General features: G+C 46.7%; 1 protein-coding gene across 4 annotated transcripts in view; it reads left to right on the top strand.

Annotated features, from left to right (window-relative positions):
- Positions 1 to 200: 200 nt before the first annotated feature.
- The window catches only part of PLXNB1 (plexin B1), a 52,325-nt gene continuing 28,310 nt past the window's right edge, over positions 201 to 24,215 (top strand). The window contains exons 1-5 of one of the 4 annotated variants that reach the window (XM_061357205.1): positions 201 to 222; positions 2,115 to 2,403; positions 18,061 to 19,204; positions 23,191 to 23,373; positions 23,799 to 23,927. In XM_061357205.1, coding sequence (XP_061213189.1) covers positions 18,071 to 19,204; positions 23,191 to 23,373; positions 23,799 to 23,927 — 1,446 coding nt within the window. In that variant the 5' untranslated portion in view covers positions 201 to 222; positions 2,115 to 2,403; positions 18,061 to 18,070. Of the gene's footprint in view, positions 223 to 2,114; positions 2,404 to 18,060; positions 19,205 to 23,190; positions 23,374 to 23,798; positions 23,928 to 24,215 lie in introns of those variants that run through there. The other 3 variants (XM_061357203.1, XM_061357206.1, XM_061357204.1) reach the window with 3 other exon arrangements.

The following is a 24,215-nucleotide window of genomic DNA, read 5'->3' on the forward strand; positions in this document are numbered from 1 at the left end:
CAGGAGAATGGAAACGCGAACTTAACTCCTGCCATGCTGGCTGGCTGCTGACCGCGCGGAGCGAGGGTCCCTTTGTGCTGCGGGATGCGGGGCAAGAGGAAGGAAACGGGGAAGGTATCCTTCTGTCAAGTGGGACTTGTTGGGAGTGTGGGAAGATGGAAAGAGTGCTCTCCTCTCGTGGCTTGCTGCCTGTGTGCTGGTGGAGGATGGAAACACTGGAAGGTAGGGCAGCAGGAACGATGGGTGTGCGGGGAAAGGATGAGGGACCGTGGCAAGCAAGTGGTGGGTCTGTCCTTGGATGTGCTTCTGCTTTGCTGAGGGCTCTGGTGCAGGACAGCAGTGCCTGTCAGTGCAGGGAAGCAGGATGCGGCCAGTCCTGAAGCTGTAACCCCGTGCTGCCAGCAAGGCATCCCTCTCTGCCGGCACGGAGGGAGTTAAGCCTTCCTCATGGGCTGGGGGGGAGCTACCTCTGGTGTTGAGCTCCATTCCCACGGCTTTTCCTTTCTGACCAGGGCTGGGGGAGGGATCCTGCTTGGAACAAGTAAAATGCCCTCAGGCTGGAAAATAGCACCCCCCCTGCCCCTCCAGCCTTGTGTTGGGCTGGGAGGGATTTGGGCTTCATGGCAGGCTGGACAGGGGCTGCTGGCCAAGGCTGGGGTCTGGTGTTGCTTGGCTGGCTGCTGGGTAAGGACATGGGTTTGGTTTGTTTCCATCCTTTAGGCAGACTTAGGTGGCTTTGCAAGCGATGGGGTTCCTGCCTGGGGGACTGGAATAAATCACTTCTCATCTGGAAGGATGTAAAGTAGAAATCAAGTCCCAGCAGTTCCATGAGCAGATCATAGCACTGGTTAATGTACAGGTTTGGGGCCAGGCGAGAGCAGCAGCATTTGAAGGAGTGTCACTCCCTACAGGAAGCTTCTCCAAGGTGTAAGATAGCAGGGCCCCTCTTTCCTGATGCTGACTCCACCTTCTCCTCCTGCAGCACTTTGAGCTGCTGGATTGAGCTGTTTGAAACCCTGAGGGGTGGGAAGAGCAGGTGGAAGTCTGAGGGGACAGGGAAGGGGGTTAGTGGGTGCTCGGAGCACAACCTGAATCCTGCCATTTCCCCATCAGCAATGCAGAGGGCTCTGCCACTTCCCGGTTTACTTTGGAGCTGAGTGTATTAGCGTATTAGTTATTAGTGTGTTAGTAGAGTTACTAGTGCATTAGGGTACCCCTCTGTGAGGGGTCCTCATCCTGGTCAGCATCAGTTTCCCAGCAGAGGAAGAAGGGAGTTAGAGTACCTGGAAGTACTCTCTGAGGTTAAGGTGTGCAGTCCCTATTCCAAGCCACTGAGCTCTGCTTTCAGGTACACTGCAGCTCTTTGCTGTGTCCATTTACTCCCCCAGCAATGGTTATGGGGCAGAGTGGGAGCTGATGTGAGCCACGTGATGGATGCACAAAGAGAGACTCTCTCCTGCTGTGGCAAAGCTTGGGACCCAGGTGCAGGGAATGCACTGGCCGGAACTGGCTTCTCCTGCAGGGACAGGGGGTGTGTTCCCATTGTGCTTGCGCTGGTTTGCTCCTGTCAAGCCTTTTCTCATTATTCTTGCCTTGAGCTGTCTTGGGCCTGAAGGCAAAGTGCTCCAGAAGGCTCTGTAGGCTTGCCCTTGAGAGATGTGGGGTCCTTGGAGAGTGGCTGTTCAAGGGAAGCCCTGCAGTGGGCTGAATTGAGGCTGTTTCAGGCTGCAGAGCTCTGAGCTAATCTCCCAGAGGCAGAGACATTACTCACCAATCAGGAATGTGTCTGTATTTTTCCTAATGAGAACAAAACATTTTATCCCTGTTCATTAGCAGAGGGTTAGCGTGTACTGTTGCTATGCCAATAGACTCCTCTCCTCCGCGGACGCACTGGGGGTGTCCTCCCTGCCATGGTGAGAGGAGGGTGAACTGAACTGCAAGGCTCATTCTGGCAAGAGAAAGATTCCATTGTTTTCCCAAGGCTGCCTGGACTTTGTGCAGCTGGCCAGGCCTTGCCTCCTCAGGGGGAAGGGAACCACAGCGGGAGTCAAGTGAAGCAGAGATTTAATTTATTGCAAACATAGTCTTTTCACTTCATATTGGTTTTATTCCAGGTTAAGGCACGCTCTTCAATAAGAGAAATGAAGGTATCCCAGCGTTCCCAAGAGTCCAGATGGTAAGCAGGAATGCGCCGGGAGTCAGCACTGGGATGTCCATGGACTGCTGCAGCCTGCTGGGCTCCTCCGTGTTCCTGATCATCTCAGTGTGGGTGGCCACACAGAAATGCTGGGCAGCCTCTTGATGCTGCTGCATAACGAACCCACCTGATGAACTGCAGCACCCGTGGTTAGTTGGAGCAGTGGGTTCACCAGGCACGTGGTCTGCTGGAAAGAGTGAGTGGCTGTATGTGAGAATATGCACTTGTTCCCTTTATTGCAAGGAAGTCCTATGGAGGATGGAGGACACCTCTTCCATAGAAGCTTTGATCTGTGAGGTTCTGCTGTAAGCAGATGTATTTACTCCAAAGGTTGCCCATCTATTTGCTTGTCATTTTTTGTCATTGTCCTGGTGGTTCTCCTCAGTTGCTTCCCCTTTTCTTGAGGGACTGGTTGGGATCTCTGGGATGCAGTGGTGCCTAGGACAGGCCACACTATATACCTTCTGCAACAGTGTTTTTGGCACCTCTGGTGCTGCACCTCCATCTCTGTTGCAAGGTAAAAAACTAACTTTGAAACTTAGAGTTTTCTATACAAGGGAATGAATTGATAAATTAATTAAATTTAAAAACCAGAAAACAAAAACCAGAAACAAATAGCACGAAAAAGGCTGCTTTCTGAGGATGATCTGTGGCCAGAAACGAGTGTGACCAGATCTGAAGACAGCCTCCTGGAGCAGGGCTGATGTTCCTATCTGGCTGTCAATCACCACAGAGTGTGATGAGCTGCTTTGTGCTGGCTCAGCTCTGCGGTGTTGACAGCTACAGACCCTTGAAGACATGTCTCCCTGAAACTGAGTTCTCCTTTGAGGCTGCTTCCTGTCAAACAGGCTAGTTACAGCTCCCATTTCAGTTTGCCTGGCGAAGCACTCTGTAAGGGAATGTGTGCAATTTGAATATGGGAATTTGAATATCAAATGTGGGGTGGTTCAGCAGAGATCCCAGACTGAGTGAGGAGCTGGAGATCTGCAGATCTGCATGAACTTCTGGCTGGGAGTGAAACCCTGGCACCTGGACAGTAGGAACTGATTTAGATGAGTCACTGACTCTTGCACTGGAGAGATGAGTATCATGTTGGAGCACTGGGAGTACAGGAGCCCTTGCTTGGAAGGATGTCTGCTTGTTGGACTTGCAGCGATAGCAGCAGGAGGGCTCAGCAGAAATAAAACCAATGAACAAAGCCAGGCAGCAACCCCTAGCCCAAACTGCTCTGTGTGTGCAGCCCATGTGGTTTCAGCTTGGTAGTAGCCTGGATTGAACTCTTGCATGGTAAAGAGCAAGTCTTTGGAAACTGTTTTGCTCTGGAGCCTCCAAGAATAAATCCTGAGTACATATAACACAAGGATTGGTGAGTCTGGTTTCCTCAGCTTTGCAGTGCGCTGGGTGGTTCAAGTAAAACCACTAAATCAAAGCTGTTTGAAATAGGGAATGAGTAAGTACTTGAGATGACTTGAATTCAGGCCAGTCTCATCTGGATCCTTGCTTTCAGGGCACATAAAAATAAGACCATAAGGAGGACAGAGGTCTATAAGCTGTATTTTTGAGTTATCAAGCTGATTCTGTTCAGATCCTATTGAAAAGGTGCTCCAGCAGAAGTGCACTAGAGGACATGTGTTTTAGTACCTTTAAGTGCAAAAGATCATGGCTGAACAAACTAACTTCTGCAATGTGAGTTACGGTTATTATCTGAGTCGTGCTCTACTTCATTCTTGTGCAGCCAGAGTAGCAATTTGGTGTTACCTAGGAGAGTGTTACTTGTTCCTTCCCCTGCTCTCCCCTCCTTTTGAAGCAGAAGAAGCTGGTTTTCTGCCCTATTTTCTTCTATAAACATTAAACTGTTGTGCAAGAATTCTCACCTTTGGGGAATGGAGGGCACATTGCTCGAAGCTGTGATGATGTGTTTTAGCTGTAGACATTGCTTTCTCATTGCTTCCTATGCCTGGCAAGCAGTTCTGTATAGTGCAGAGTGGACAGAATAGTGGGGGATTGGGGTGTTTCTAGACCTTGAGGTGTTTGTAGACCTGGGGGCACATGCTTCCCCTCATTTGTGATGTGAAACCTCTGCACAGCTGCAAACTCCAGTTCCTAATGCGCTGTTTCAATCAAAGCTTAGTCCAAATGGCACCTTGTTGTCTTGCAGTTCTGCTTGAGATGTCTCCCACTGCATGCTGAGCTCTTCTCCACTAGGTATGGATGCTCCATTACTTCAATGAGCTAACCTTGTAACAGTTAGATTCTTGTTTTGGTAGTATCTGAGCTGCTTTCAGTGGCAAAGTAATGTAGACCTACACAGATCAATTCCAAATCTGTTTCTGCCTCTTGAAGCAGGTGCTTTTAGAACCTTGAGAGAAGGGTTCTCCCCCTTGAGCAGGACCAGTTATGGGCCCTTTGTGTGGTGAGGTTTTCCTTCTAACCCTTAGAGAATGGTTGAGCTTTCTGGAGCTTTAGGAAAACCTTTGCATCTTAAGAAAGGTATCTTCAGTAACAGTGAGATGTAAGGATTACCTTCCATACAAACAACAACTGAATAAGCTGGGACTATTCCACCTGAAAAGCAATGAGTAATGGTTATCTTCAAATCCTGACTGGCACAGAAAGGTCAGAGGGGAAGAAACCTTTGGGTGTTTTGCCTCTTCCATTACAAGTATGAATAGGTATTGAATGGAGCCAGCATGTAGTAAGCTTAAAAACAAATAACAGCTTAGTCCTTGATGTGTGCAGTTAACCTGGGAAGCTTCTTGCCACAGGATGTTGTGAATGCCAGACATCTGTGTGTATTTGAGGATACAGGGCAACTCCATAGAAGAAGGAGCTATTGAAGGTTACTGAAGGCATAGAAACCACCTCTATCCCAAGAATTCCCTGAGCTGCACATTGGTGAAGCCTGGGAAGGCGTTCGGGGAGGTAAAGTGCTACTATATGCTTACTTCATACTTCCATTTCAGGTCATCACCAGAGCCAGCCAACTGCTCCTGTGGTGTGGGAGGGGGTGATACAAGTGGGACTTGTGAGAAGTTGTGAAACTAGTGAAAAGCCTGGCACAGCTTGTGTTGTAGCTTGGTTCCGTGTGCTTGTGATGTGCTGCATACATCTCTTGCTTGCTAAAGGCACTGCCTGTGGGCTGTTGGAGTCTGCAGCCTGTTGACTTGAGTTTGGAGAGAGGTTGAGAGTGTCTTTCTGGAAGCTGCAGGTGTGAAGTGAAATATTCTAAGCAGGGGAGCTGACTTTCTCCCTTTCTCTGTGCTATCTACTGCTTCTGTGGCTCTGAGATGGGAAGTGTTTCACTGAGTTACAGGACTGCTGATAGCCTAAATCTTATGTGTTTGAATTTCCCCCCTTCAAAAGAGTGTTTCTCTTCTTGCAATGGACTTTAACTTTGGAGCTAAAACGGGTGATAAGCAGACGTATGAATAGTACAATCCCTGTTCCAAAGCATTTCCAAACTAAAAATGTCATGGCTTACGTGAGGTTCATACCCTTTAGAAGTACTCAAAGCGCTGGTCTTATTTTAGGTCATTTAAAAATAACATTTAAAAATAACTTGGAAATAAGGCTCACTTGTAGATGCTTCACCCTTGAAAGTCTGGTCTTGCATTTGGTTTTAGATGCTAACCCTGCACAGAGGGCACAGTACAGACCAGCCTTTTGTTCCTTTGAACCTTTTCTTTCTCTTTCAGAAGGAAAAGAATGATGTCAGGTCAGGCTATTGGTCTTTTTGTCCCTAAGGCCATGGTCTCTGCTGCTGGGTACTATCCTTTTTGTACCATAAATCTGTTTTTTCCTGTCTTATGGACACTTTTGTCCGGGGGTGACCCTGGCAAGGTTGCATTCTCTTGAAATGCCAACAGTCAGCCAGTACAACTGGCTGAAATGCCTGCTCATAGAGTTTGCATTTCAGACTTAACACTGTAGTTTATGCAGCAGACCTGGCAGTGCATCTCTGTGGCCTTAGGGTGAAGGTCTGGGTTTCCCTGAAAGGCAAAGGGGAGAGCCAGTCAGTCCTGCCCAGCCAGTGGCTGTCAGACTGGGAAGGTGGGAGGGTAGCAAACCAGATGAGAAGAGTCTCAACCAAAAAGCCTTTAAGATTCATGGCTGCTATGAACAGGTAGCCAGTTTTGAACCTCAGGCTGTGATTGTAGGATGGAAGGGTATGCTGCGTCACTGCCAGCCTGTGACTCCTTGACCACATAGAATCACCCCAGACTGGTTTGGGTTGGAAGGGACCTTAAAGCTCATTCAGTTCCAACCCCCTGCCACAGGCAGGGACACCTTCCACTAGAGCAGCTTGCTCCAAGCCCCATCCAACCTGGCCTTGAACACTGCCAGGGATGGGGCTTTATACCTTTGTATGTGCATCTTAAGAGCCCTTCATGGATGGTTCCTGTGCCACCATTCTGTGTTGGGCTACATTTGGAAGCACTGGATACCAAAGATCCCAGCCTGTGTGGGAAGGTCATTCATTGCTTGGGGCTGCAGAGACTGGTACAGAGTTGATCTTGGCTGTCAACTGATCAGTCTTCTGCAGTAGTGCAGTGGGAGCTCTTGTGTTTAAACTTGCTATGAGCAACTTGGGGAGCTCCTCAGGCTTTCTGAACCACATGGTGTGTTGCTGTCTGTTCTTGGCCTTATGAAAGCCTTCTTCCAGGTGGAAGAATATGTCTGGCCACCTCAACTTGGATCATTATCTAGCAGACCTGTGTAATCTAATTACCAGAATATGGAGTTTAATAGTTTGTAGCTGACTACTAAGAGCCTTCCAGGCTTAGGCACTAATTTATGGAAGATAAATTGATCAAAGCTTCATTTCTGATAATGCTTTAAAATGAGTTGAGTAATACAGGATAGACTATACCCCACCTTGGTTTGAAGGCAAACCACAAGCAGATTGTGGTAGTGATGTGGAATTCTGTTGATTTTGCTGTCTCTTCTGGGTGGCAGGAGATAGAATCTGCTCATGTGGTTGCATTGCATTAGGTTTATTTGCATAGAATCATAGAATCATAAAATAGTTAGGGTTGGAAAGGACCTTAAGACCATCCAGTTCCAACCCCCCTGCCATGGGCAGGGACACCTCACACTAAACCATCTTACCCAAGACTTCATCCAACCTGATCTTGAACACTGCCAGGGATGGAGCATTCACAGGGATGGAGCATTCCCTGGGCAACCCATTCCAGTGCTTCACCACTCTAACAGGAAAGAATTTCCTCCTTATATCCAATCTAAACTTCCCCTGTTTAAGTTTTAACCCGTTACCCCTTGTCCTATCACTACAGTCCCTAATGAAGAGTCCCTCCCCAGTCCTGTAGCTGTGCCTGGGTTTGCTCTGACCCAGGTGTAGGACCTTGCACATGGCATGGTTAAACTCCATGAGGTTGGCATCAGCCCACCTCACAAGCGTGTCAAGGTCCCTCTGGATGGCATTCCTTCCCTCCAGCGGATCAACCGAACCACACAGCTTGGTGTCATCGGCAAACTTGCTGAGGGTGCACTCAATCCCACTGTCCATGTCAGAGACAAAGATGTTGAACAAGACCGGTCCCAACTCTGATCCCTGAGGGACACCACTCGTTACTGGTCTCCAGCTGGACATTGAGCCATTGACTACAACTCTTTGTGTGCGGCCATCCAGCCAGTTCTTTATCCACCAAGTGGTCCATCCATCATGTTATTGCCTGTATTCATTGGCTGTAGCCAGAACTGCTGACACTGTTGAAGTGATAGGGGAAGGCTGTCAAACTGCTGTCAGGCTGTATGGCTCCCAAGAAGGTGACTGGGGAGGGCAGGAAAGTGAATGGTCTTTGAAATGAAGAAGAACTCCCAAGAAGAATTCCTTCCTGTCCATTCTCAATTCTTTATAGAGCTGTTACAGTATTAAAATTGAATACTTCTGGGGGTGTTGAGGAAATGCTGTTCTTTAACAGGCCAGTGAACCAGGCACTGCTCAATGTCTGCAGAGCAAAAGGGTGTATTTAAGGCAGGCTCCAGTGTTTAACAGTCCTGATTCGCATCTTGACAACGGGATGATGGAGCTCAGGATGTGGTCCTCATGTATCTGCTTGTGGTTTGTAACAACTCCTGTGTTAGATCTCTCTGGTCTTATTTCCTCTGTGCAATTCTGCCTGTGATACTTAAGGGCTGGATGCTGGCATGGAGACCATGGTTTCCTCTTGGGCTTCAAGTGTAGGACTGGCTTCCTTCCACAGGATGTTTGAAGCTCCGTTCCTCTCTTGCTCCAAGGCCAGGCTAGATGCAGAAGGACTTGCCTTGGGAGTGTGGCCTTTGCCTCTGGGACATGAGAGCGTGGTTAGGGGTCACAGTGCTGTCCTCTGGGAAGCATGTGCTGGTAGCAGGAGGTCTCCTCCTGCCCTTCTGGAGGGCACCCTGCCAAGGGAAATAGACTCTTGAGGCAGAAATGATTACATGGAGAAGATCATGTGCTGGCCTGGCTGTTTCTGGATGGAACAGTTGGGCATTTCTGCTCTACAGAAATCAAAACAGACTCACTAAGGCAGCCAGTGGCCTGTGGAGCCAGGGCTGAGAACAGGAGGCTCCTGGCTGAGGCTGGGGAGAGGTGCCTGTAATGCTAGGGAGGGCAGTGTGGTTGGAAGGCGTGCCTTGTTTGAGGTGGAGGCCGGTAAAACATGAATCACATCTGTTTGAAGTAATGGTGAAATCCCAGATGAAGGTTTTCTGTAATACCTGGCCAAACAGTCTGGTGTGCTTCAGCTTTCCTTTCTCCATGGTTAGAACAGACAGTCCTGACCTACTTTTAGCAATAGCAGTTTTGTTGAATGCTACCCATAGAATCCCAGACTGGTTTGGGTTGGAAGGGACCCCTTCCACTGGAGCAGCTTGCTCCAAGCCCCTGTGTCCAACCTGGCCTTGAGCACTGCCAGGGATGGGGCAGCCACAGCTTCTCTGGGCACCCTGTGCCAGCGCCTCAGCACCCTCACAGGGAAGAGCTTCTGCCTAAGAGCTCAGCTCAGTCTCCCCTCAGGCAGGTTCAAGCCATTCCCCTTGGCCTGTCCCTACAGGCCCTTGTCCAAAGCCCCCCTCTGGATTTCTTGTAGCCCCTTTAGGCACTGAAGCTGCTCTAAGGTCTCCCTTAAGGAGCCTTCTCTTCTCCAGGCTGAAGCAGCCCAGCTCTCTCAGTAAATGCTCAGCTGTACGTACAGCAAACACACGTTATCTGGTTTGTTCAGTTTTCATCAAACGTTTAGCAGACAGGGAAGAGCTGCTCCTGGAAGAGGACTCTTGGTGCATTGAACCCAGTTCTGCCACTTCAGTGCACTGTGGCTGTGGCCTTTCTCTGGTTTCCCAGTCTGCTTCACTGCTGGGTTATGCATTAACTTCTGTGCTGTGCTGTCAGGATTCAGTTAGATGCTATCTAAATATTAATGTGATAGATAGTGCCTTCAGAAATAGCCATTGAGGTTAGGTTTCCAGCTTCCGAAATATGCAATTAGGCAGGGCTGAAGTTACATTCTTTATATTTAAAAATAAATAGAATCTCTAAATGTATCATAAAATGAGATGTTTAAATAGAAGTGTCATCCTGGGGCAAATTGCAAAGCTCTGTGTAGCTCAGTGTCCTGTCTTTGACAAGATCCAGAAGCGGATGCTTAATGAGGGCTGTAAGAAACAGGGCGTGTATAATGTGGTGAGTTTGTTGTTTTCCCTCCCCTTCTCCCATTTGACTCCTTTATCACCATCATCAGTTTAGGGCCCTCCTTGGGCAGGAGTTGTATCTTATCATATTATCTCACCTACATCTATTCTCCATTAATTTATATAACCCCTCTTCTAACTTGTTTATGTTTCTGGTCTCCATGACATCCTGCAGCATGAGTGCTACAATTTAATGATGCATTTAAAACGTTATTTAAAGTACTCTGCATCCAGTGGCAATATCCTTGAACTGGCTTAGAAAAGTTGTCTGTAACTCTCTTCTTTCTGCATTGTAAGACACAGTACTCAGTTAGTCTGTGTTTTTCATCTTGACACGATGTCGTATTTCAGATCTCTTTAAGTTTTCCGTATCTTCCCCCTTGTTTCTTTGTCCATCTCAAGTCCTGCCCTGTCAGCCTCTCCCTTATATGGAAGCTGCTCCATGCTTTTGATCATCTTTGTTGTCCTTTTTCTCACTCTGTCTCCTTTTTCAGATGTGGGACTCAGAACTGCCTGCAGCACTGAGCAGCATAATGGCAATGCATGTTTTCTTTCCCAATTTGAAGGCTGTATTTGCATTTTTTGCTTGATACTAAATACTGAACTGACCTTCCAAGGTTCCAAATTAGTAACAGCCAGTCGGGATCCCATTTTGTTGATGTTAGAATATTTTGTGTTGGTTTTGGAATTTATTAGCATCTAAGATACTGTGTAGTTACTGAGGAACATACGGGTGCTGTTACTTCCTACAGTCTTATCTGAATTTGATTGTGATTAATAATGTTAATAAAATTTGCCACTTCCAGACATTTCCCCTTTGTAGATCTTATATGAGCATACAGAATAGCACAGATTGCAGAGCAAATTCTTGGCCCATCTCATGGATAAAACCTTCCTCTGATGGTGAAACGCTTGGTTCCCTGTCTTCTACCTACTTAGTAAATCATGATAGGGACTGTAACTTTAATTCCACAGTTCTTGTTCAAGAGCCTTATCTTAGAGTTCTTTTAAAATCCATTTAGTTCATATTAAACACTTGAAAACTGGCTCTTGGGTCTCAGTTAACTGGAAATGGGAAATCTGCTCTTGGAATTTCCTGGGTACTGCAAGGATTTCTCTCTGCTCCAGTATTGGTCTATGTTTTGATCAGTAGTTGAGTTCTTGAGCTTCTGCAAGCAAATTTATTGATGGGCTTAGATTCATGTGGGTTTGTGTAGAAACAGTGGAATTGTTCAGCAGGGTGAACTGGATGGGTAACTTTAGTGAGCTCTGCTTTCCCAGCAGGGTTCTGTTAGAGCTGCATTAAATGCGTCTAGGCTCCCTGGATGTACTTTACACATTAAATGCTAGAGGATGGGGTAGATTTTCTAACTAGTTGCCTGGAAGAATATCTGAGTCAGTTGATTCAACTGGATATAGACCTGATGTGTGATGTGGCAGCAGGAAGAGCAAGAGGTTCTTGGGCAGGTAAATGGAGGGCTGGTGAGTCAAGCTGGAGGAGGTAACATGAAAGCCAAAGGGACAGCCTGTCTGGGTCAGGTACTGTGAAAAGGGGATGCTCCTCTAGGTCAGGAGCCTTAAAAAAAGGATGTTGACAAACTGAAAAGGGCTCAAAGCTACAGGAAAAATGAGTTATTTCTGGCTGAACAAACTCAGATCACCTAATGTGTCCATGCAGAGGATTACATGTGGCTGCAAACTGTGACTGAGGAAGGCCTGAAGCTGGTGGGATGTGTAAGGGAAGGATTGCCTTGTGCTTGTCTGCCCTTATACTGCTTCTTAGGCATCTATTATTGTTACTGGAGCCAGGGTTTCTGTGTAGGTGGGCCTCTGTCTGAGTTAGAATAGCTCTCGTTATCTTCTTGCCCAAGGAGGATTAAGAAGAAGGATTAGTTTCAAACAGTTGATGCAAAAGGCAACTAGAAGCTGCTTTGACTTGGGAGATGCTGTGACAAGCCAAGTTAGACAAAATGACAAGGCATTCTACCTGGGGTAGGTAACCCTTGGGATCAGTTTGCTGGCTTAAGGTGGGAGTTTTTGTTATATAGGAGCCCTAAGAAATTCTGCTTTCACTGGAAGACTTCGGTCAGGAGCTTGTGGGCTAGAAGAAGGGATTGCTCAGTGGTGGTCTGTGATTTGATTATGCAGGAAGTTGGAGCACATCCTAAAGGACTCTAATCTTCAAATACACTGGCAGAAAGTTATCCTTTGGCTGTGTTAAGATACTGAGAAGCTAACATCTGATTTGATTTCCCCTTCAAAAAGTACACATGGTATTTGAGTTCACTTTTTGTTAGTGTTTGAGGGTGGTAAAGTGAAAAGTCAACCCTCAATTTACAATGACAGAATACCTATGAAGAAAGCTTTTAACAGCAAGCAACACATGGTTGCTTTATATTCCTTGTAAATGTTTGTGTAGTTTGTCTTGATTTATGAGAAGTTTACTATTTAACACTGTATTAATCATTAACTCTTCATTAGCCAAGCTTAAACTAGTATTTGTAACACATTCGTGCGTGCAAGAGAAAAGGTCGGTTGTGCTCAGGCTGGTTAGGGAAAATACCTGTCCCCTAGCAGCAATTAATTCCAGTACGGCTAAAATTACTGTTTGGATAGGCCCAGGGGTACAGAAATACTTTCTACTGTTTTTCTAGAGAACCCTAAGCATCATTAATAGTATCACAAAGTTAGAATCATAGAATCATAGAACAGTTAGGGTTGGAAAGGACCTTAAGATCATCCAGTTCCAACCCCCTGCCATGGGCAAGGACATCTCACACTAAACCATCTCACCCAAGGCTCTGTCCAGCCTGGCCTTGAACACCGCCAGGGATGGAGCATTCACAACCTCCCTGGGCAACCCATTCCAGTGCCTCACCACCCTAACAGGAAAGAATTTCCTCCTTATATCCAGTCTAAACTTCCCCTGTTTCAGTTTTAACCCGTTACCCCTTGTCCTGTCACTATAGTCCCTAAATGAAGAGTCCATCCCCAGCATCCCTATGGGCCCCCTTCAGATACTGTTGAAAAAATACTTTGTGCAGCATTGGTTTAGTATAACTACTCCAACCCCCATCCAGAAAAGTGCATTGTAGTGGTCAGTACTAGTTATCAAGGGTTTAGAAAACATGATTTTCCCAAGTGTTAGTTTAATAATGCAGTTAATCCTGTATCCTAAAAGAGAGGTTTTGTGCCACCTTCCCTCTCTGTTTCAAGTGTGATGTTTGGTCTTTAGAGGGATGTTTTAAAGTTATTTTGACCTCAGCTTTGATGTTAATTCCATCTGGTGTAACAGAGCTCCCTTATCTGTGCCAGTCCTGCTCCAACAGGATGGCTTGGACTTGGGATTCTCCTTGGGATCAATTTTAGGTGGAAAGGAGAGGTTTGTGTTCATCTCTGCCTTGTTGCGAGTGTTCTTAAACAGCAGAGCAGGGAACTGGCCTGGTAGTGGTGAGTAAGACACCTAAGAAGATGGATTTAATGGGAACGTCAAACAGCGAATCTCTGTCGAGTGTATGACACTTAGAAGGGGGCTGTAATTCAGGGCTTTGGTGCAGAAAGCACAGCGGTGGTCGTCTTCCTACTGCTGGGTGATTTGAATGTGCTGGAGCACAGGGGTCATGGTGCAGCTGAAAGAATTATGCTTTTAATGTATGAATCTTCTGCTCTTGCCGTGGGTTGGCTCTGCAAATGGTACAGTGGGAATTGCAGGTGCACTTTTCAGGGACCTGCTTTTCTCCAAGGATAATTATGCTGGATTTGGTGTCGAGTATGAGATCTAGCTTAGAAGTTGGAACATTATCTGACCTCTCCATGTCGGGGGGTGATTGGATGTGGTATTAGGGAAATAATCTGTGAGGATTGAAATAATCTTACATGTTGATAATGCTTAAGGTTAGACTGTATCCAAACGAGTTCTGGGTTTATTTCTTTAACAGATGAGTAAAGTCTCTGAGAGGGATACGTGAGGTCAGGGAGGTAAAAATAGTGCTACAGAAAACATGGTCTTATTTCAAATTCCCAGTAACAAAATAGTACCATTGCTTCCATGTTCTTGGTGGTTGTTTTGTGGACGTGATATAAATATTCTATGGCAGAACTGACTAATCCCCTAGCCCTTCTGGTGTGATCCAGATTAAATAAATGAAGCTCAGTACTATCATTTGTATATTAATACTTTACAGTTCGTTAGAGGCAGTGTTCAGGGCATTGTCTGGAGCATTTTCCTCTTTAACAGGAATTCATCAGAAAAAAAAATGGAATATTTTAAGAGAATTTTCCAGCCTTGGCAATTGCCTTCAACATTAATTAAAGGCTACACGTTTTTAGTGCAATCTGTCTGTAACAGCTGTGTTGTGTACTAGCAATGAGCACAGGAAACAGAATGGTTCAGTAAATCCATAAAGAGCTCAGTAGTGTAGCCTGTCATGAAACCATCAGATTTAAATGTAGGTTATCCTCCTCCTTCCTGTCCTCCCAGAGAGGCTGTGATGGGCTTATCTGAATAGCAAGAATAATAAAGGTGGTGATGCCCATGCTTGAGAAACAGCTTGGGAAACTGAATCCAAAACTACTGCTGGCTTTTTTTCCTGTTTCCATGCAGGGTACAAATGCTTCTCCCTACTGATAGCCACACACTTGTGCTCATTTCTAATGGATGTTTGCTTACCTGGCAATAAATACAGTTCATTTGCTAATGGCTTTTCAGCAAAGAGCAACAAATAGCCTATATTCAATGTTTACCCATTGCACAGAGCGCTTAGAACTTGCTTGCAGAACATCCTGTGCTACCCTTTTTTCTGTCTTCTCAGCTGCCCTCCGCTCTCACAGAGTCATGAGGACAAGATGGTAGTTTCTTACCTGAAACACCTTTGGGGACTAGCTCTTAATAAAGTGGCTTCTAGGGGGATATTGGTGACTTGAAGAATAAGATCTTCAGGTCAGAGATTTGACCACAGCAAGATTTGCTTTTCGTTATGCTCTGCTGGAATGAAGGGCTGGTTGCTCTTCCAGTCTCTTTCCAGTACAGGTGTTCAAATAGGTAAAATGCTTTCAGTGAAACATTAGGGAGAGCTTCAACTACAGATCAAAGAGCTTGTACAATCGGTGTTGTTACAGTAGTGTCATATGCTGGGTTCTGAATCCAAGTACTGGTGGCATGTATAAGTGTTGTCATGATGGTATGTGGTGGACAGAGCAGAGTCCTGCAGCTCATAGGCGTGACCTCTATCCAGAAAGCCAGTATTTCAGAATCCATATATTCCAAATTCACATGCCAATTTTACTCTGTAAGTGCTGGCATAGGAAGGTCGCATTAGCTAGAAAGATCAGAGATTCCTTTAAAGTGGTGTCTTGTAATGGTGTCTTGTGATCCTCAGCTGCTTCCACATCAAAGAGTCTCTTCTTGTCAGTGTGGCCCTGTCATGCAGTCAAGCTCCTGCTGTAGGATGGTCATCAGCCTATTGTTTTGTTTGCAGGCATTTTAAGCTTTGGAACTTAGGAGACTCCAGACAGAGTTGCACAACAGGCTGTCGTGACAACTGCATTGTGGCAGTGCAGAGGTACAGAGAGATTTGTGTGGTTAAGGAGTTCCTTGGATAGAGTTTTCCCCAGTAAAAGTGGGGAGAACACATAAAAATAACTCACATGTTGGAGTTGGAGCAGGGTTTGTTCTGCTGATGCAGACCTGAGGTGGTAGAGTCAAGTTAGAGCTCCATCCTTCAGTGTGCATGTATCTACTTGCTGGCTTTATAAATACCTCTCATCAGGCTTCACAGATAACATCTCCCACCTGATGAGGACCTGTGTCAAGTGCTACAACACACTCTCACCACCCTGGAAGGAGACTTCAAGGGTAGTTCAGCACTGTTTGCAAACCTGAGTGAAGCAGAGTGTGCAGTAGCGCTGAGAGCAGAAAACACCAAGTGTCCATTATCAGGGTGAACAAAAGCTCTAGTGTGCACGTAACCCAAACACTGTGCTGGTACATATGAATCAGTGGCTGTGTGTGAAGGAGGAAAGCTGCCAGCCTACAGCCAGCATTCCTGCATCCGGGAATATCCTGACAGTACTACCTACTTACCAACAATAACCATGTGAAGTGGAGGGTTTCCAGAGCTTCACAAAGCCTATATTTAATAGTGTGTTGTATTTATAATGCCTTCCATCCGCTGGATTTCACAAGTAGGCTAATCCTCTCAACTGGGCTTTTGGTCGAGCAAAGGTGCCAGTTTTCATGAGAAAGGAGACTTTTGTGGGGTTTTTTCCAATAGTAGTGGAATAAAAGATGGATCTAGAGCCTTACAGTTACAGTTCTCACTATTGCTACTGTGGTTTCTGCATGGTGTGCTGGATGTTTTACAGAACAAGTGTAAGGCACAGTTTGTGTGGTGAAAAGCTTGTGACCTGAATTGCTGAAGTCCTGCAGTAAATGCTGGGGTAGTCTTCTATTGAAATGCTGTGGAGCTTTTCCTACCTCTGTGCTCTTAAACACTTCTGGGTTAATAGCACTTTGAGCTGACCAAGAGGATCCAAGAGGGATGATGCTGTAGGAGGAAAGTGATGATAGCTTTCTTAGCTTTAACTGCAAAATTAACAGCACCCTGGGTTGCCCAAACGAGCACAGCAGGTTACAGCCAGTTCTGGGGGTGGTACTGTATCCATCAACTGTGTTGAGCCTCTGGCCCAGCTTGGCATCTGTGTGTAGCTTTGATACCTTGCCTGCAAGAGGGAGGGAAGGGAATAGATTCACAGCTGCATCACAACCCACTTCTCAATTCAAACAAGGTGGTACTCCTAGTGAATGAGGAGTGCTTGCAGCTGGCTGTCCTTCCTCCATGGAGAAAAGCTTTCATCTAAATGCTGCAGGTACTTATTACCTCATTTCCTCTGTACTGAGTTTCCCCATGCTGTTCAGGACAGTGGTTCCCATCTGTGGCATGGCTTGGGTGGGTCACTGTAGATTTTAAGAGGGGCTGATCTAAAGATCTGGAGAGGAGCAGAACTGGCTCCCTGGTCTAACACCCACCGCATCTTATCTTGCCCTGCCTGCACTTTGAGGGATAGGGAAGGACTGGAGCATTGTCCACAGAGAGGCATGTTTAAATCAGCTTTTAAAGTCCTGCTAGAGGAGCTCTGAAGGGATGAGTGCCAGCAAGAGACTTCTCCCCCAGAGAGCACAGTAACAAGTGAGCAGGATAAGGTGCTCTCCCATTTACCTGGGCATGCCATGTAGCTACACAAGGAGACAGGAGCCCACAGGGACTGGCTTGGCAGGGCTGGGGACAGACTGGTCTTCAGGTTGTGGCTGGAAGCTGCTACGACTGACACCTCGAAGGCCTCATCCTGGCATCCATGTCCTGCTTGGATGGGTGATGCTCAGTGGCAAAGATGGCACAGGGAGATGCTGTTGATAGTCATAAATGATATTAAAGAGAGGGATTAATTATGATATCTAGATCAAATACAGAGCAAAGGAGTTATTAGTTTGCTCAGTATTGGAACCTAGGTACAGTTTATTTAAACAATGGTCCTGCAGGTTGTGTTTGTCTTGGACAGTCGTTTGTTTTACTGTGGTGGTGCTCATTCATATGATGTATGCAGTGTGCTGGCTGCTATGGAATGTGGTCCTGTCCTAGAGAACTCCCAATATAGCAAAGAGTTGTGCAGGAATCTGGTTAAATATGGCCCTTTTTTTGATGTTACAAGAACAATGATCAGCTTCAGTGTTTGAAGCACCCTCTGTCACAGCACAGATGGGACCTTTCTCCTTAGCTTATGTCCCTGGGTTGGTGAATCTGTGCTTTGGAATGTTTATTCAGCAAGTTTAGTACAAGTCCTGGGCTTGCAAAGGGAAGCTTTCCCCAGAGCCACCCAGCAGTCCCCAAGAAAGCCCCCAAGAACATGACTTGCAGTATTGCAGCTTCTCCTGAAGATGCTGTGCCTGTCATCGTGGTGTGGAGATGATTGAGTAGAGTCTCTGATCCTCTTGCAGACTTCTTTCTGTTGGTGTTCCTGCAAATGTCCTGTGTTGGCTCTTTTGTGTCCAGCTCTCTGATTTCCGTGGTTTTTCATGCCCTTTTTGTCCTCTTCTCATGAGTGCTATTGAAGGATTTGGAGTGTTAATCTTCACTTCTCATTTCCGAGGAGTTATAACAGCCTTTTCTCTCTTGCAGAGTGTTTACCATGCCTCTGGGAACGTTCCTCCTTCCTGTTCTCTGTTTCATGGGAGCAGCAATTCCACGGGGACTGCAGTATGTCACGTTCACGCGCAACGCTACGAGATTCCTCCACCTGTCTATGGACTTGGAGTCCGGGGCCATTTACTTGGGAGCCACCAACTTTCTCTTTCAGCTGACGTCTGACCTGCTGATGAAGAACATGGTTCAGACTGGACCAGTTCTGGACAGTAAAGATTGCCTCCCCCCGGTCTCAAAGCTGGAGTGCCCTCAGGCCCACCACACCGACAATCACAACAAGCTGCTGCTAGTGAACACAGTGCAGAAGGAGCTCATTGTGTGTGGCAGTGTGCACCAGGGGATCTGTGAGAAGAGGAGCCTCACGTCCATTGACCACGTCCTCTTCCGACCAGAGAGCCCTGGTGACACTCAGTACGTTGCTGCCAATGATCCCAACATCACCACTGTGGGACTCATAGCTTACTCAAAGGATGAGGTCCCCTTGCTGTTTGTGGGACGAGGGTACACAAGCCGAGGAGTTGGAGGGGGGATTCCTCCCATCACTACCCGGAATCTCAGGGCCCATGGTGGGGATGTTCAAGCAATAGACTCTCACTCCATTTTCTCCTATGAAGAAACAGCAAAGCTGGCTGTGGGCCGGCTCTCGGAGTACAACCACCACTTCATTAAATCCTTCACTTACCGCTCCAGTGTCTATTTCCTCTTCTACCGGCGGGACCTCAAATCTCAGTCCCGTGAGTACAAGACCTACATCTCCCGAATCTGCCTGGATGACTCTCACTATTACTCATATGTGGAGTTACCTCTGCTCTGCCAGAGCAAAACCAATACCTACAGCCTCCTGCAAGCAGCCTATGTCACCCGGCCGGGAAAAGACTTGGCCCATGGGCAGCTGGACACCGAGGGAGAAGTGCTCTTTGCAGCCTTCTCGTCCTGGCAGGCTTCTTCTGGTAAGCTGAGTGAGGAGTCTGCACTCTGTGTCTATGCCATGGAGGAAGTGGATCGCCTGACCAACTGGACTAGGGATGTTTGCTACATGAGAGATGGGAAGTCAGAAGAAGGGACAGAGGTGGCATATATTGAATATGATGTCAGCTCCAACTGTGTCCAGCTGCCCGCAGTAAGTGGCTTTGGCCCTTTGCTAGTTTAAAGAATAGTCTAGAGCATGTTCTTGTGTTGTTTTGTGTTCCTGAAGTCAGCCTGTTTCCCTCAGATGGATGTTGAAATTTGGGTTAAAAGCCTTTGGGCTCAGGCTCTTTGCTGCTGCAGCAATGCAATGCAAGAACTGTTGCATCCTGTTGAAGTACAGTCTGTCATTGCTGCTGCAGCTCTCTGCCCCACGTGGGTGGGTTTACTTGCAGAGGGAGATGTGGAGATGTGGCCGTGGGGAGAACATCTGATGTGATCTGACCCTGGGGCCTGTCTCTTGGTAAATACCAGGCAAGAGCACTGAAGCTGCAGTTCAGGTTGTTATCAGTATCTTCATCTCCTGGTCTGTACTGCATGGAAGGAGAGGAATATGTGCATGTACAGTTGTGTGTTGGGAAGGGAATTTAAGGGGTGTGCTGGGTGCCTGTTGCCTATGGTGAGGCACACATCACAACAGCTTCCTGCAGGGGAACCCAGAAATGAAAAAGAACATAAGCAAAACTAAGTGTCAACAAAATCCTGATTCCCTATAGACTGCATTAGTCCTGCAGAATTTTGTGCCCAAGGAGAACCTGCTCCTGACCTGGCTGCTCTTTGTCTCCAGTGCTGTAAGAGGTGATAATCCTCCTTTATATTGTACCACAAAGGCATGATGGGAAGTTGCAGGATAAAAATGTGAGCTAAAGTGGCTGTGACCCTGAATCCTTGCAGTGTATCAGCCTCACTGGCTGCTGCTGTGGTATCGGGATGGTGACACGAACACAGAGCAGCAGCATGCTCTGGGGCGGTGCTGAATGCCACGGCCTGGTATGAGGCTCTGTGGTTGCGAGCAGCCTGTTTTCACCGAGGGCGTTGCTAGTCCTTAGCATCACAGCCTGTTATCTTCTATCTTCCTTCTTACAGAACCGGCTGTCCAGATAATTGCCTCTTCCCAGCCCTGTGCTACAAAGAGTAAAAGTGGTACCACAGAGCTTCGGAAGTCTCTGAGGTTGGATGTGTGGTCCAAAACCAGTCTTAAAATTATGGTTTTCCTTTCGAGAGCTACAGCTGACTGTAGAATACTTGTGGGACAAGGGCAGAGTGAAGAGCAGACTTGGAGGAGGATGAATGTAGGGTCAGGAGGAGTACACAAGAGTTGGGAAGCAAGATGCTGCCCAGCTTGATGTCCTGCTTTCACTGTGTTTCTATGTGTCCTTTGTGGGGGGCACATGGAGGAATTGTCACAGGTGATTTTTAGGGCACCTCAAGGGAGTTAAAAGCGAACCTGGTGTGAGTGGTAGAAAAATCCTTCGTTCAAAATGATGTAGAGTCCCCCTGCACTGTTTGATCCAGTGGAGAAGTGAGTACACAGAGGGGGAGAAAAAGCCCAGTCTCTGCTATGCAATTCCTGGCTCACGATCCCAGGGTCCCAGCTGCACGGTTTGGCACTAGTGGGCCGACCAAAGTACAGCATCTTATTAACAAGTGTGTCCAATGATATGTAAATGTCCCCACAAACTTCATCCTTCACCATTCAGTACATGGTAGCGGTTGTCGTTAAGATTGTATCTAACAACACATAAGGGTCTGTGCCAACTCCAGCCGGCTCCATTCAGTGCTGAGTGCAAGCAGCTCTCAATGAACAGTTTATGCAGGAACAGTTTTAACTCTGTTTCAGTGGTGGCAGCCTGTGTTCTGTGTAAGGACAATGCTAATGAACTTCACATTTTTCTGCCTCCAAACCAGCCTGTGCACCCTTTTCCCTAGTTAGCGCTGCCTCCCGTTTTTAGCCCATCAGAAGAAGTTAAGATTGAGTTTTACAGTTCAATACAATCTCAACTGGAAAAAAACATGCTTGTTCTTATAAGGATTTCAGCATGAGTTCATTTGTTCAGTTTGCTGGAGATCCTTTAGTCCTGGGAAGATCCTTTAGGCTTGGGAAGGCTGCATATTTTCTGTGGGTGTAGTTTTCAAGGTGTGTAACTTGTCCTTTTGCACCGAGCTTTCGGTCCCCTTCACGCATAGATACAGACTTGTCTTATTGCTGCTTCCTACCTGTGCAGTGTAGGAAGCACTCACCAGGATTCACAGGTACAGCTTCATCCAAGCTTGGTGCATCACAGCAGGACACTGAATGATCCCCTCTGGCAGGTTAAAGCCATTCCCCTTGTCCTGTCCCTGCAGGCCCTTGTCCAAAGAATCTCTCTTTTCTGTCAGCCCTTTCAGGCACTGGAAGCTGCTCTAAGGTCTCCCTAGAGCCTCCTCTTGTATAGGCTCACCAAGCCCAGCTCTTAACCTGTCCTCATCGGACCATGCTAGCTGTATAAAATGCTTGTATCAATTTACATAGAAGCTCTTTTAATTGTTTTCAGTAAAAAAACATCTTGGTGTGATTTCTTATGTGTCATCACTGGGTCAAGTCTTGCTTCCCTGATAAGGTATCAATGCATTGGAGATGCTGGTTAAATATATTTTACTGTGGGATTACCATAGACTTTGTCAGAAGCTCCTGATCATATTTAAGCTTCTCCAGGAAGCAATCAAGTGTTAAAACAAGCAAACCCAACAAAAAAACAACAACCCAGAGAAATGGGAGGAGAGGATGGGAAAGGGTGAGTTTTTCCAAGGGGTTGACAAGAGGTGATGAGTAGATGCCCCAGGAATGCCACATTGTGCCATTATCCCTGACCTCCATTGGGGTCAGTCAGCTCTATTGCCAGGTGCCAGATGGTACCGTGAGGCTCAGTGCTGCCAAATGCAAAGCCACGGACATCAGACAGAAACAATACATAACCCTGCTCATGAGGAATCTAATTCCTGCTCATGTGGAGTCTGAATTCAACCATGTTGCCCAAGGCAGGAGAGAGATGGAGCCGGTGTAGACTGCGTGGTTAATGCCTCTGCTCCACACATAGGTTTGTAAGAGTGATTAGTAAGGGGCTAGGGAGGGGAGTGAAATGTTATCCCCAAGGGATTACATGATGAAAATCATTAATCTATACATGCCACGTTGTTTGAAACCAATCCACTGATTGATGAATAGATGGTGGGGTTAATAGAAATTGCTGGGTGAACAATCCTGCATTCAGTGTCTGAAAGGGTACCGTAAAAGTGGACACAGAACAAGGTGTCAAGAAGGATACAAAGCAGCAGAGGAGCTATCCTAGACAAGACTGAGTTTATTGCTTAGGAAAAAGATGAATCGTAATGGAGTATCTTCTTTCTACACATACAAATGGTTGGCAGCTTTCATTTTCTCTCTAGAATTCAGTAAGTGAAGGATTGTGGGACTGGGAGGGGATTAGCTGGAACAGAAGGATGACTGGTTTTGCACAGAGAGCTCACAAGCCCAGAACTGAAGCAGTGTGCAGAGATGACTCGTTTTGACTTCTTGTGGGTCTCTGGTTCTATGAGCTCTGTGACTTCTCAGTGCAGTTCTTAAGCTCTTTGGAGCAGGCTGTGCTCCACCCTGTGTTTACGTACATTCTAATGCTTTGGGATTCTACTTCAGCTTAGAATTTGTGCGTGTTACAACAAAACCACGTTAATTATTGGAGGTGATGCTGTGACCAGGTGGTTTTGCCCTGGAAGCAGGGATTCACCTCTTTTTGTTCTTGAAAAATACAGTGAATCTTCCCCAAAGCTGCATAATGGCAGTGTACAGCCACTAATGGGGTTTGGAGATTAAGAGTTTAGTAGAGTTTCAGTGCATTTCGTTACTGATGCTGTATGGACCTGCTGAAATGTCTTCAGGATTCTATGAGGGTACAAACAGCCAAACATACCTAAACTAACTATTAAAAGCTGGTATGTTAGTCTCAGCTAAAATGCTTAGAAGGGTTCAAAGCTGAATTCACTTCTGGGGCATCTGTTGAAGGAATTTGAGTGGAAAGGGATGATGGAAGTGTTAAAGCTACTTATGTTCCTTGTATCCATTTTTTGTACTGATGTCCCTATTCTTTACGTTCCCCAAAAAAGGATACCCTGTATGCATACCCCTGTGGCTCTGACCACACTCCCAGCCCTATGGCCAGTCGGATACCTTTGGAGGCAGCCCCACTCCTGGAGAAAACAGACGCTCGTCTGACAGCAGTGGCAGTGAATGTGGAAGATGGACACACCATTGCTTTCCTGGGAGACAGCAAAGGGAGGCTGCACAAGGTATGACCTAAATGCAAGAGGAAGCCGAAAGGATAAAACTGATCAGGGATGCTCAGGTGGAAGGGGAAAAAAGGCAATTTCTTTTGTCCCTTGGGAAGTCAGGTTCCTACCAAAGGAACTATCATTCTATCATTACTATCAGATGGTCTTGTCTCACACTGTACTCACTGTTGGGAATGTGAATGCCCCAAACAGTGCTCGTGGTACCTTTGCTTACATCTGCACTGAGCCAGCATCAGGGCTGGTGCATCCTTCTGCAGGTGTTGCTAGGCGCTTGCTTCCCATGGCTGAAGTCACTGCATTGAGATTTTGGTGGAGGTTGAACTCACACACAGCAGTGGTTCCAGCTTGTTCCTGATATAGGACAGGTGTCCCCAACTCCTGCTGTGACACTTTGCCTGTGTACAGCTGTGACTCTCTTGCAGGTGTACTTAGGAGCAATGGGAGATGCACACATATACGCCTCTTTAACTATCCAGTTAAATAGCATGGTGAGTGGAGACCTGCTGTTTGACCAGTTGCAGGAGCACCTCTTTGTCATGACCCAGTCAATGGTAAGAGCAATAAAATCCCTTTTACAGATGAGTTGAAACCATTTGTGGTCCAGACATGTTATTGATGGGAGCTGGGGAGGAAGAGAAGCAGTGTGTACAGCTAATGCTGTGCTGGGCAGCAGCTTCCTTCCAGTCTGGCTTACAGGTATGGGGACTGGCCTTCTGAAAAGCTGGAGGAAGCATGGAGGAGTCTTGCTAGTCTCAGCCGCAGACTGTTTTGGGGTTCACAAGTAATGTGACCTGTGTTGGGTTTACAAAAGATTCAAAAGACAAAAAGGAGGCTTTGTG

Source organism: Neopsephotus bourkii, unplaced genomic scaffold (assembly GCF_033783945.1).
Source record: "Neopsephotus bourkii isolate Nb327-2 ecotype Australia unplaced genomic scaffold, CSIRO-AGI_Nbou_v1 NB_887, whole genome shotgun sequence".
Classification (NCBI taxonomy): Eukaryota; Metazoa; Chordata; class Aves; order Psittaciformes; family Psittacidae; genus Neopsephotus; species Neopsephotus bourkii.